Source organism: Talpa europaea (genome assembly GCF_964194135.1).
Source record: "Talpa europaea genome assembly, chromosome: 9".
Classification (NCBI taxonomy): Eukaryota; Metazoa; Chordata; class Mammalia; order Eulipotyphla; family Talpidae; genus Talpa; species Talpa europaea.
The window spans coordinates 41,573,399-41,586,581 of NC_140076.1; the positions used below are offsets into that span (position 1 = coordinate 41,573,399).

The window sequence follows — 13,183 nt, forward strand, 5'->3', positions numbered from 1 at the left end:
ATATTAATCCGAGTCATTTCATTTTCAACAGGTTGACATGATGAAAGAAGCCTTAGAAAAACTCCAGCTCAATATAGTAGAGATGAAAGATGAAAATGCAACCTTAGATGGTGGAGATGTCTTATTCACAGGTATTGTTGTGTTTACTTATTTCTCTTCAAAAATATTTGTCATCTAATACCTGACTTATATGTACTCAATTTAATTATAGGGTTTTTTTTTTTTAATTACCATAGTAAGATTTTCAGTGCAGGTCATTGGAAAATATAAAAAAACACAAAAGAAAAAACAAAACTGATCTTCTATTCAAAGACAATCACTTTAATATGTGAATGTATGTCCTTCGAGTACTTTTGTACATGTATATCTGCATATTTTATACAAGAATATTATCAGTACATCCATATCATTTTCTGGATTGCATCGTCTATGTTCTTCTACACTGTGAACTTATGGGTTACATAGTTTTGCATTGTGAGACAGTATATCTTAATTGTCATTTACAAACAATTTTATTCCCAGGTGGCAAGATGAATTTAAATAATGTTCTATGTTTATTGACTTAGCTTAAATGCCAGATGAAGTAGCAGAACTCAACAAAACATAAACTGCTAATATTATTATTGATCTAACAAGAATTAGTTTTTATAAGGGGGATAACAGTGCTACTAAGGAAATGGTAATATTAGCATTTAACTTTTAATCTCTTTATGATCATGTTATTATTGTTTTATAAAACCATGTGCTAAAGTCTCTATCCCTAGATTCACTCTAGTTATATTAGTAAACAAGATGATAATAATTTTTCATTTATAATGAGAATTTATTTTCCCCTAAATGTCAGAGAATGAAACTCTGTTTCACAGTTGTAGCCCTAACAGCAGAGACTGGTCCACAAGAATTTGAGAATGTAGCCTCAGGTGATCCACTGAAAGCATGAAGTTTCTTCAAAGGCTAATAATTTAGCTGATGTGAAATTTATATTGAAGCCTGTGTATATAGACCAAATATAGTCATCTTTGTTTTGACATGAAATAATGTTTTATATTACTTACATTTGATTGACATTCCTGGAAAAGAAGGGTATTTATCCTGTGACACTGAGTATTGCTCAGTAGCACATACCTCTGGGCAAGGCCAGTGTTGCTGAGCTCCAGGGAACATAGTCTTATCACAAGTTATATGAACCAATCCAGGATCTCCTGGATTGGTGCCCTGCACAACCTGTACCACCACTGTCCTAGGCAGTGACCTGCCTCTGGGATGTGGTTTCCATACTCACTGAACCATAAGAACACAGAACAAGTTGTCATAGATGCCTGTGCTGCGTTGTCAGGTCTGGTTGTATCCAAGTAGATGCAGTTTGTAAGTTCTACTTAAAATATTCTGTTTCTCCCCTTGATGCCACTTCTATTCTTTAGCTGCACAGAACAGCTTGTTTTCCTTATGAAGTAGACTTTTGTGAACACAACAAAAAATAATTCTTAAACTCTGAAAAATATAGCAGTTACCAGAGGGGAGAGGAGTGGGGAAAAGGAAGGAATAGAGGGGGTGAATGTGACAGAGTAGTGATGCTGGGCTTTGGTGGTGCATGAGAGAGCCAGGGTCACACACCAAGCTTGTGAAGCTGTACTCCAGGAATTATGGACTCTTGTAAACAAATGATAGATCAATAAAATTTGATTTGAGAAAAATAGACTTTTATTAAAGGCTAAATGTATAAATCACACTTCCTACTTTTTTCACCATATGATAATTTATTGTAGGCAGGTACTGATAAGATTTGAAGTATGATTTAAAACAGCTGTATTGGGCCTCCCGGTGGTGCAGCGGTTGAGCGCTGGGTTGCGAAGCTGACCGCAGCCTCTTCAGTGCCAGTTCGATCCCCGGCTCCTCCCCGGCCACCGGGCGAGAGTCCCACATGGCGCGCAGACCTCTCCTGCCGCCCGCTGCTCCCCTCAGCAGTGTACTTCGGTCCTTCTGCCTGCTCTGCTCCCCGCTCTGGCTCTGGTGAATTCTCTCACCCTCCCGCACTTCTGACTGTACCCAGTGCTTGTATAAATAAATAAATAAATAGATAGATAAATAGATAAATAAATAAATCTTAATAAATAAATAAATAAATGGATAGGTAAAACAAGCCATATTATGGAATATTACTCAGCATTCAAAAGAGATAAACACATGCAGTTTGCAGCAACATGGATGGTGCTGGAAGGGATCATGCTCAGTGAAATAAGCCAGAAAGAAAAAGAAAAATACCAGATGGTCTCACTCATAGCAGCAATCTAGAAAACCTAAATATGGACCAGTAAAAAGAATAACTATAAGAAAGAAAAAAATCAAAATCAACAATCAACTATGAACCAGAGACTCTCTTTGGGGGGAGGCAGGGAGGAAGGATTGGGGTCAAAACGGGGTTGCAATTGTATGGGGAATATAAAAAGAAAAATAAATAAATAAATAAATAAATAAATAAATAAATAAATAAATAAATAAATAAATAAACAAGTTGTATCAACAGTCATTTAGTTATCTTAACAGCTAAGATGAAGGGATCTGCTAAAATCCTCTCGTGTTATCACACAACTTATACTGGGAACATTTTCCTTTGGTGAAAGGTCTTTCCACAGCACCTCAAGCCTAATGTTTTTTCCTAAACTTCTAGCTAGGGACTAATTTAGCATAATCTTTACACTTTTTGGGGTAATATTCAATACTCAAATTAATATGTTAAATGTTATTTTATTCAAAATGAGGTGTTGAGATATTAAGATCTTTACTCGGTAACTCCTAATGTCTGGTCCTACCTTCTATTTCCTACTTCTCAATTTTTTTTTCTTTTGGTAAAATATGCATAAAATAAATTTTACTGTTTTAACCATTTTTAAGTGTTTTGTTCAGTGGCATTAGATTCACAATATTATATATCCATCATCTTTCTATTTTTGGAATAGGTAGAATTGAACAAGAAACAAAATCTGGCTTTTTCCATGTGCTCTGTGTCCTCTTCTTTTGTAATTCAGAGCTTCGTTAATAATTGATGAGGAAACGAATGAAAGGAAAGCAGCTTTCCAATTCCAGTTCGACTGGGAAATCTGTCAGTCAGGCAAATTGCTACTGGCAGAAATTGTTTCAATCCTGTTTCTCTTATATAGACATCAACTTACCTCTACTTTTATTTATTCTTATAAAATATGGATCATATAAAAAAGGTATAAAGTGTTTATGTACAGTTTAAAGATCAATAAAAAATGAATACCTGGCCCACCAGCTGTATTAAGAAAGAGAATATTGCCAGAATCATAAAAGACTCAGTCCCAATCTCTGCCTCCCCAGCATGAAGTAACAGCTGCCCTTACTGAATTTTGTTGTATCATTGCCTTCTCTTTCTTTGAGTTTTAACTCATATGTGAATTTTACCACCGGTATGTTTTACATCAGTATATATGTTTTCCTAAATTGTATAATGTTTAGTTTTGCTTGTCTTATAGTTTTACATTATTAGAATCATACTATATGAACTTTCATTTGATTTTTCTGCTTTTGATCTAACTTGATGCATAAGGCTGATGTTTCTCCATTTTCACTACTGTGTGATATTCCATGGTAAGACTATTTGACAGTGTATTTACTGCTGATATATATTTCAGTGTTTTTCAGTCTTTATCCTCATTGTAACTATGTACATTAGTGTATGTGTGTGTGTGTGTGTGTGTGTGTCCTGAAGGCGTGTATTAAGAGTTTCTCTAAACTCCTGGAAATAGAATTTCAGGTAATAAACTCTTTTCTTTTCTTTAATAAAATGATTATATGGTTTTCTTTTTCAATCTATTGATGTGGTTAATTACTTTCCTTGATTTTTTGATGATTGACCAGTCTTGCTGGGATGAAATCATACTTTATTATGATATATTGTTATTATAATACAATATTGTGTCTAGTTTGCTCATATTTTGATTATGATTTTTATTTCTGGGACCTATACTTGTTCTTTTTTGTTATTCTTATCTGACTTTTGTAAAGATCTATGCTAACATCATAAAATGTATTAGGGAATATTTACTACTTCTCTATGCTCTAAAATTATGACTATTTGAATTGTGCATTCTTTGAATTTTGGTAGACCTGACCTATAAACAGCCCCTATCAGCCTTGTGCTTTATTGGTGGAGATATTTTTTAAACTGATTCCTCTTCTTTTAGATAACTAGTAGTTTTTCTTAATCAGTTTTGATGGGTTCTTTTTTTGAAGAATTTATTTTATCTAATTGTTGGGTTGACTATAAAGTTATTCATATCCATGTAAGACTCATGGCAACTATATCTATGTCCCCTTTTTATTTCTAATGGTTATTCATGCTTTCTCATTTTTTCTTGCCAAAGATCTGTCAATTTTATTAATCTTCCCAAAGGACCAACTTTTGGCTTTGTTGAAATCTTTTTCTTACACGTTTCCTTTCTTCTTCATGATCCTATCTTTATTTCCTTCCCTCAAATTTCTTTGATTTTATTCTGTTCTTTTTTTCTTACATTTCAAGGGGGAATTTTAACTCTTTCATTTTGAATAATTTCTTAATGTGCATCTCTAAGACTATATAATTTTCCCTCCAGCTACTGCTTTAGCTTAATCCTTTGTATTTGATAGAAATTTTTTGTTATTATTACTTCTAAATGTTTTCTAATTTCCCTTTGATTTGTTCTTTGACTCATTCATGGATAATGACTAAAAAGGAAAAAAATACTTGTCATTATTGTAAGTTGCTGGGACACCAGCTCATTATTCTGACCCCCAATATGTGAAGGAAAAACTCAAGCATTTAGCCTATCTTTCCATAGGAATTCTATTTCAAGCAGAATAAATACTTAGTTGAGGAAGGTTTTCCTTTCTTAGATTTCCAGTAAGTAAATATAAAGTCCTGATAATGAGTCTGTACCTTAACCATTAAAACCATTGTATGAAATCATGACAAGGACATTTATAATGGAGGGTTCAGGCTGATGCTACCTGAATGTACTGATATTCTAGTACCATTGAAAATGTGATAGTCATGTGCCTTGTGATATAATTCAGTAGCTATAAAGTCCCACCTCTGAGGTAGCCCTGTCAAGAATAAAAACAACTGAATGAGGGGGCCTTCCTGCTGGCACAAGGGGTTAAGCACTGCACTATGAAGCAATCTGCAGCCTCTGCAGCATGGGTTCGATCCCCGGGCAGCCAGGGAGAAACCCACATAGCGATCAGACCTCTCCTGCCTCGCCCGCTGTTCCCCTCAGTGGTGTACTTCAGTCAGTCTGCCTGTTCTGCTCCCCACTCTGTCTCTGGTGAATCCTCTCACCCCCTGCATCTCTGGCCTGGACCCCAGCTCTTGTGTGCATAAATAAATAAATCTTTAAAAAAAAAACTGAATGAGATTATAAATAAGCATCTATATTAACCCTCAGTTAACCAAAATACTCACAAGATAAAAGAACAATTTAATGTTAGATGATACACAAGGAAGCAATCAGCCAAATCCAGAATGTAGGATAAATGAACTAGTTTCTCCTATAAAGAAAGAAATAAGGGGGCCTCCCTGGTGGCACGAGGGTTTAAAGCACCGCACTATGAAGCAATCCAAAGCCTCTGCAGCACGAATTTGATCCCTGGCTGGCCAGGGAGCAACCCACATGGTGCAGCAGACCTCTCCTGTCTTGCCCATGGCTCCCCTCAGCAGTGTATTTCAGTCAGTCTACCTGTTCTGCTCCCCACTCTGTCTCTGGTGAATCCTCTCACCCCCTGCATCTCTGGCCTGGACCCCAGCTCTTGTGTGCATAAATAAATAAATCTTTAAAAAAAAAAACTGAATGAGATTATAAATAAGCATCTATATTAACCCTCAGTTAACCAAAATACTCACAAGATAAAAGAACAATTTAATGTTAGATGATACACAAGGAAGCAATCAGCCAAATCCAGAATGTAGGATAAATGAACTAGTTTCTCCTATAAAGAAAGAAATAAGGGGGCCTCCCTGGTGGCACGAGGGTTTAAAGCACCGCACTATGAAGCAATCCAAAGCCTCTGCAGCACGAATTTGATCCCTGGCTGGCCAGGGAGCAACCCACATGGTGCAGCAGACCTCTCCTGTCTTGCCCATGGCTCCCCTCAGCAGTGTATTTCAGTCAGTCTACCTGTTCTGTTCCCCACTCTGTCTCTGGTGAATCCTCTTACCCCCCGCATCTCTGGCCTGTACCCCAGCTCTTGTATGCATAAATAAATAAATCTTTAAAAAGAAAAGAAAGAAAGAGATGAGGAAGGGAAAGAAAAAGATGGTAAATTGGTATAGAATAAAATGACACAAGCAATAGATCAACCCAAAAAAAAAATTTTTAATATTTCTCTTTTAGCTCATTGTTTTCATCAGGAAGGCCATTTAGGGGATCAAGTTCTGACTGCCAGAAACAGAAATCCAACTTCCTTTATGAAGAGATAAGCTATTTGCTTTCCTGGGTATTTTTCTATTTCACTTTAGTCTTTTAAAATAGTATGCAAGCCCCATCATAAATTTGTTGAAAATTACTTAATGAATTAAAATATTTTCTTTAAAATTACATATATAAAAATTATATATATGGGCCTCCCCGGTGGCGCAGCGGTTGAGCGCTGGGTTGCGAAGCTGCCCGCGGCCTCTGCGGCGCCGGTTCGATCCCCGGCTGCTCCCCGGCCACCGGAGGAGGGTTCCACATGGCGCGCAGACTTCTCCTGCCGCCCGCTGCTCCCCTCAGCAGTGTACTTCGGTCCTTCTGCCTGCTCTGCTCTCCGCTCTGGCTCTGGTGAATTCTCTCACCCTCCCGCGCTTCTGACTGTACCCAGTGCATGTATAAACAAAAACAAACAAATAAAGAAAGAAAGAAAGAAAACATGCCTCTATATAAAAAAATTATTAAAAATTATATATAATTTATTATTATAATTTATAAAATAATTATAATTTATAATTAAATTATAAAGCAGAATTTATAATTCTATTCTTATCATAAAAGAATTAAGGAAATCTCTTTTTTATTGCAGCTTTTTTTAATAAACAGTAATATTTTTATCAAGTGAAAGACTGCTTCCTAGCTTAAATTTCGTTTTGTGTGTAGTGAGTTTTTTTTTTTTAAGATTTATTTTTATTCATCTATGCATACAAGAGCTGGGGTATAGGTCAGAGGTGTGGGGGTGAGAGAATTCACCACAGACAGAGTGGGGAGCAGAACAGTTGGCTCTACTGAAATACACTGCTGAGGGGAGCAGTGGGAGAGACAGGAAGGTCTGCTGCATCATGTGTAGTTTAGCTCCCTGGCCAGGGATTGAACTTGTGCCACAGTGGTTGGAGATAGCTTGATAGTGCTGAGACTTTAACCCCTGTGCCACCAGGGATGGCATGTAGTGAGTTTTCTTAAAGGGATAACTGTTGCCACAAAAACTGTCAATCTGCCACCTAAGATTCAGGAGCCTGCCAACAACATAAGCCACTGGAACTTGTCATCACATAATTTAACCTGTCATTTACTCCTTTTACAAGGATATGACAATTCAAGTTGTAACATTTGTAAATTCAGTCAAGCAATTCCTTCTCCATGATTACGCTTATATTTTACTTTAAAGACATATTTTATGCCTTAAAAAATCCTCTAGGACAAAAATGTACTGACTTCTCTTTGAGTTTTTTTCCCCACATTCTGTGTGGAATTCTTTTTCAAGGAATAAAGAGATTGTGAGAATCTCTTTTTATGTATTGCCTAACCCTGTCTATTGTTATGGTTTGTTTACCTATAACTAGGAAACCATTTTTGTTTAGTGACTTGCCTCCTGAGAAGAAAAATTGCAGAATTTCATAAAAGCTGAACACATAGAACATTCCGTCCTCCTAAACGTTTGTACTTTTTAGATAGGCATTTTTGTATGATTTGATTTTTTAGTAAATGGGTATAAAATTAAATCTCAGACCTGAGACTATCAGCATAAAACTGGCTTTACCCAGGTGATATTTTCAGAACTTACATCACCATTACTGTCTACTATTGTTCTTTTTTTGGGGGGGGAGGGGACTACTAACTTGTCATTGCTATTACTTAATTTCTAAGTTCAAATTATTAACGTGTTTAACCTATTATTTCTTAAATAAAATGTTTATTCTCTTATTATAGTAAAATACACATAACACAAAATCTAATAAGTGTATGGTTCAGAGGCATGAACTATATTCATGTTGTTGCATACCCATCACTACCATCCAGCACTTTTTCATCTCCCCAAACTAAAACTCTGTATTCATTATGTACTAACTCTCCAGTTGCACCCCGCCCCCCCAGTCCTTGGTAACCACTGTTCTATCATCTGCCTTTATGTATTTGAAAAGGTTTATTTCTAAGGGCAGTGGTTTGAAATCAGATTTGTGTAAAGAGAGCAGGGGTCAAATACCCTCTATAGGGACAAACTTCTGTGGAAGGAAAGACTGTATGATACTTTAAGGTCATTATTTATAGATAAAGAATAGTGACAGTCACTGATGCAATCCACTCATCATGTTCCATAACATATTTTATAGGCAGAGAATTTTTTGTGGGCCTATCCAAAAGGACAAATCAACGAGGTGCTGAAATCTTGGCTGATACTTTCAAGGTCAGTAAAAGATAATTTGTGTCTAACGCAGAGTATTTGCTACTTTAAAAATATTCATAGACCCACTTAATCAATGTCATGAAAAAGGGTATTTAATGTCACAAACTTTGCAAAATAATTCCCAATGTTTGTATGTTTGCTACAAGTTTTAGAAGCTATAAAACTCAAATTTCTTGATAAATGGGGCTTCATTGGGCTACCACAGAAGCAAAAAAGTTATTGTGCACATCTTCTTCAGTGTATAATCTTATAACCACCTGACAGGTGTTAGCAGCAAAATCAATGGCAACTCAATTGATTCTAACATGAAGTGTGGATTTTTCAGATTCGAGTCAGTCATTAACTATGTTTAGGTGTCCACTAGCTAGTGGGAACTGTGCTAAGTACTGCACATATATACCTCAAGCCTTCTTTATTCCATTGATTGATATTAATAGATTATCTCATCAGACTGCTTAGTAAGGATACAATCCCCTAGAAGTTCTCATCCCCATGAAGATTCAAGACACAGTTTACACAGGCTATTCATATACTCCCACAGATACCTACTCCACAAATCAAACAGCATGTGAAGCTGTTAACACACAACTGAATCTGACAGTCAATCACACATCTAGAAGGAGGGGCTATACTTTCATCTTAGAAGCAGCCTTCTTTTCACTGGCAAAACCAAACACTTTGGGTCCCAATTTCCCTTCCAGATACTCAGGGCCCCTGACAACCTCCAGAGGGATGGAAGTGTTTCAGATAGGTTTTAATTAGTGTTAGAATTATTCTGCAATGCCAAACTGCATGTTTCTATTATATGCATAGGACTATGCGGTTTCCACAGTCCCGGTAATTGATGCTTTGCATTTGAAGAGTTTCTGCAGCATGGCTGGGCCTAACCTAATCGCAATTGGATCCAGTGAATCTGCGCAGAAGGCCCTTAAGGTAAATATAAAACTCTACTCGTGCAAATGTAGCATGCTTATTGCATGGTTTTTCTAATAGTCTGCTGGGTGGGTGGCAAGTAGGTTTGCCAGGAGAGAACTGGCTGGTACTTGAGCTGCTGTGACTTCACACTCATGAGGAATGAGGAACACCAAAGTGTAGGAAGATCTCTTCACTGGTGAACCATTCTTACTTAGACACCAGGTTTCCTAGCAAGGACATGGTTCAGAAAAAAAAGCAGCCAACTCATCACAGTGTTTGCTTTGAGGAAAAAGAGGACATGCCACCAGTAAAGCTCTTCATGAAGTTTTATCTCCTAAGTCAGGTAATTGGTACAAAAGGAGTTATTATATTATTTGTATCCTTCTGTATGTCTGGACTATTTTATAATAATCTTTTAGAAATCCATGATTCAGAAGAACCTGAAAATATTAACTTCTTTATTTACATTTGGAATACTTAAATTTTAGATCATGAATTTCTCTTATTGCTTAGATGAGAATCAAAAAAATATGATCTTCCCACATCACACAGCTATATCAAGAGTGGAAATCACTGATAAGGAAGATGACCTTCCATTGTTATCATGCTTCACAGCTAAAAGGCACGTTCCTTCCCTGTAACTAACTACCCTATGAGATGGGCTGGATGCTCCATTAGAGCAAAGACCATTTCTGTTTTGCTCACAATTGTGTTTGGGCCATCATGGGCCCATAGTAAATACCTGGTGAGGGAATAAATGAGTAAGTGAGTCAATAAGGCATGAGGAGGGGAGATGGTATTATCTACATTTTGCAGATGAGCATAGAACAAGTGACTCACCCCTGTTGGTGGGACTGCTAATCCTTCCTTTCAGGTAGCCCTGCACAACATACATAACTAACTAAAGGACCAAAGTCAAAGACTTCTCTTAGGCCAAGAGGAAATCTGTGTATACAATTTACCTGTTTGTCCTCTCAGGTCCTTACTTTTCTACCTCAGCACTAAACTTGGTACACTTTGCCTCCTACATTAACTGCCACTTCTTTAGCCAGTCTTTCTTCCCAGCTTTTCTCAAACTGAATCTTTGAGTGTATTTGTAGGACTTTGAACAATTGCCACTGAGCAATCTGTCTCAAAACATGATTTGTACTATGGTTGCTTTTTATTTGTTTCCTTTGGAGAATGTCTTTTGTCTCATTCATCTGGAAGGATTTGTCGGCTTTCTGTTTGAGGGAAAGATGGTATCATGATAGAATCTCCAAGAAGCAGGAGACTGGGTACTCACAGGTCTCTAAGCAAAAGGGAATATATTGATTTAGAGATACTGGACCATCATTCCTTTTGCAAAAAATATTGGAGGGGGAAACCTCTGCAACCAGAAAAGAGAACTACTGATGACCTGGAAAAAGATAGCCAAATCCCAAACCTATTTTGGCAACTCTCTGTCATTCTCCATCCTTCCTTTCCGCTGAGACCAAGTTTTTTTTTTTTTTTTTTTTTTTGAGGGCATCCTATTAGGATCTTATTGTTCTCCTTCCTACAGCGTTCATTTGACTTAATGTTAATGATATTCATCCTCTGTTTGAAACTTTCTGTGGCAGAAGCTATAAATAATCCTCACTGACAAAACAGATATTCTTTGTATATTGTATTTTGCATCAACAAATGTGCTTCCTAAACCATGGGCCTGTGGAGTTGACAAACGCCCACTTGCCATATTCCTAGCATCAAAAAGTTCGTATAACCTTGTAGTGAAGGTAAGAGTTCTCAGGTCAGAAATAAGTGAAAGCATATAGGGCTTCCCCCCTCCCCCATTTCACAGGCAAAAATACTGAGAAATGAAATAAAGCATTGTGAATTGGTTTTAATGGTTCTAGAATCAGGTTTCCTGGGCTTTGACATTCCTCTCCCTAATTGTCACCCCACCAAATTATTTTTCTACTGGAGAAGCTTTCCTGATTATTTTGCTACAAACTGATTCTAGCTGAGATCCCTGTTTTCCTCACCCCTTTCTCCAGCTAACTCCCTCTTTCCATTTTTTGCCTGAATCTTACCTGTCTCAGGGAAAATATGAGTGTGGTTCCAGCTGTCTGATTTTCCCCTGCAAATCTTGATGTCTAGCTCTGTGTCTATGGAGAAGCCCTTGGTCACTTGGGCATCTATTTGAAGGGCATAGCATTTAAACAGAGGTGAATTGTGTCTTCCTTACCAACATTGAAAGGTTGATTACTTCCCACATCTGTCACTGCTTGCTGTGCATTTGCTTCCTTCAGAATCTGAAAACTACTTCTTACATATTCATGCAAACCTGAGAGCCCAAGGGTTTCTGGGTAATCTCATTGCATTTGAAACACTTTGTAATGGGTTGCAGTCTATTCTTGGTTAATGAAGTGGGTTCTTACAGAGATAGTAATCATACCTATCTAGGTTGTAGTAGATTTAATAGAGAGTGCATTGTACATTCAAATGAAAGCATCTAGGAAGACTTTAGCAAATCTCTACTTAAAAACCCAGAACACATTTAATACATGGTACATGTAATATACATTGAACACACAGTATATTTAATCCAGAGAAGGAAAAAAGGAGGACATATTATTACTACATTTTACCATTGATGTGGCTAAAATACTGGAGACTGGACAAATTCCTAAAGAGATTTAGCAACAATTCTTGTTCTATAAATGCTGTTATCTAAGGAAAATTAATCTTGACAGCAGCCTTCAATTTCTATAGTTTTTCTCCTATATGTTCCACCATCCCCTCATGCCCTTGGGTAACCACCACCTTCATCCTCCCCTTCCAGTCATGAAAGAAAATAATGCAAGATTAATTAATACATCACAAGCATTATATTACTAGGATTCTTCCAGCAGAATGTTTGCTTTCTCAAACAAAATGAGAATTCCAGTTGCTGCACAGCTGGAAGTGCTGCTCACACACATAATTCAAGTAAAAGCAGCCAACTTCCAAAAGAATACGTATTCTATTATTTCATTTTTTTAATGTTAAACAAGAGACAAAACTACCCTGTACTTTTAGCAGTCAGATTAGTGGTTACTTTAAGAAAGAGGGAGGGAGTTGTGCTCTGGCAAATCGCTTAGTAGGTTACACTCTAATTTTTTTTTAAGTCTAGAAAAAAACCATACACACACACACACTTAGTTGTTGGATGTGAGTTATGATTAACTTACAGAAGTAATTCTGCAATAGCTAGGTCCGTCTAACTCTCAAACCCCTGCTTTACCTTACAGATGATGAGGGTGACTCATAAAAAACAGACTGACCTATTTTTTAATAAAGAAAAAAATACTAAAACATTGTACCCTTTATATCTCCTCATTTTCTCCCTCCCCCAACCCTTGTATATCATAAGTATATACAATTTATAATTGTCAATTATACTTTCATAAAGTTGGAAAGGAAAAAAAGACATAGTTAAGAGTAGATCTGAACCACATCTCACTCATTCTTTTTCTAGATCCATGCCAAGTTCGACCTCTTTCCAGGAACCTGAATTAATTATATGCTTTCTATCTCAAGAAGACAGATTGTAATTTTTGCTCTCAGGAGGAACTCACAGTAATGATTTTTAACTCAATCTTCTAGGTTGTATTCA

General features: G+C 36.8%; 1 protein-coding gene across 1 annotated transcript in view; it reads left to right on the forward strand.

The window, feature by feature from the left end:
- The window catches only part of DDAH1 (dimethylarginine dimethylaminohydrolase 1), a gene marked incomplete at its 3' end in the record, with an annotated part of 123,925 nt that overhangs the window by 87,045 nt on the left and 23,697 nt on the right, over nt 1-13,183 (forward strand). Inside the window, exons 2-4 of the mRNA XM_084241747.1 lie at nt 32-131; nt 8,576-8,649; nt 9,463-9,582. Of these exons, the coding sequence (XP_084097873.1) occupies nt 32-131; nt 8,576-8,649; nt 9,463-9,582 (294 nt within the window). The remainder of the gene's footprint in view (nt 1-31; nt 132-8,575; nt 8,650-9,462; nt 9,583-13,183) is intronic.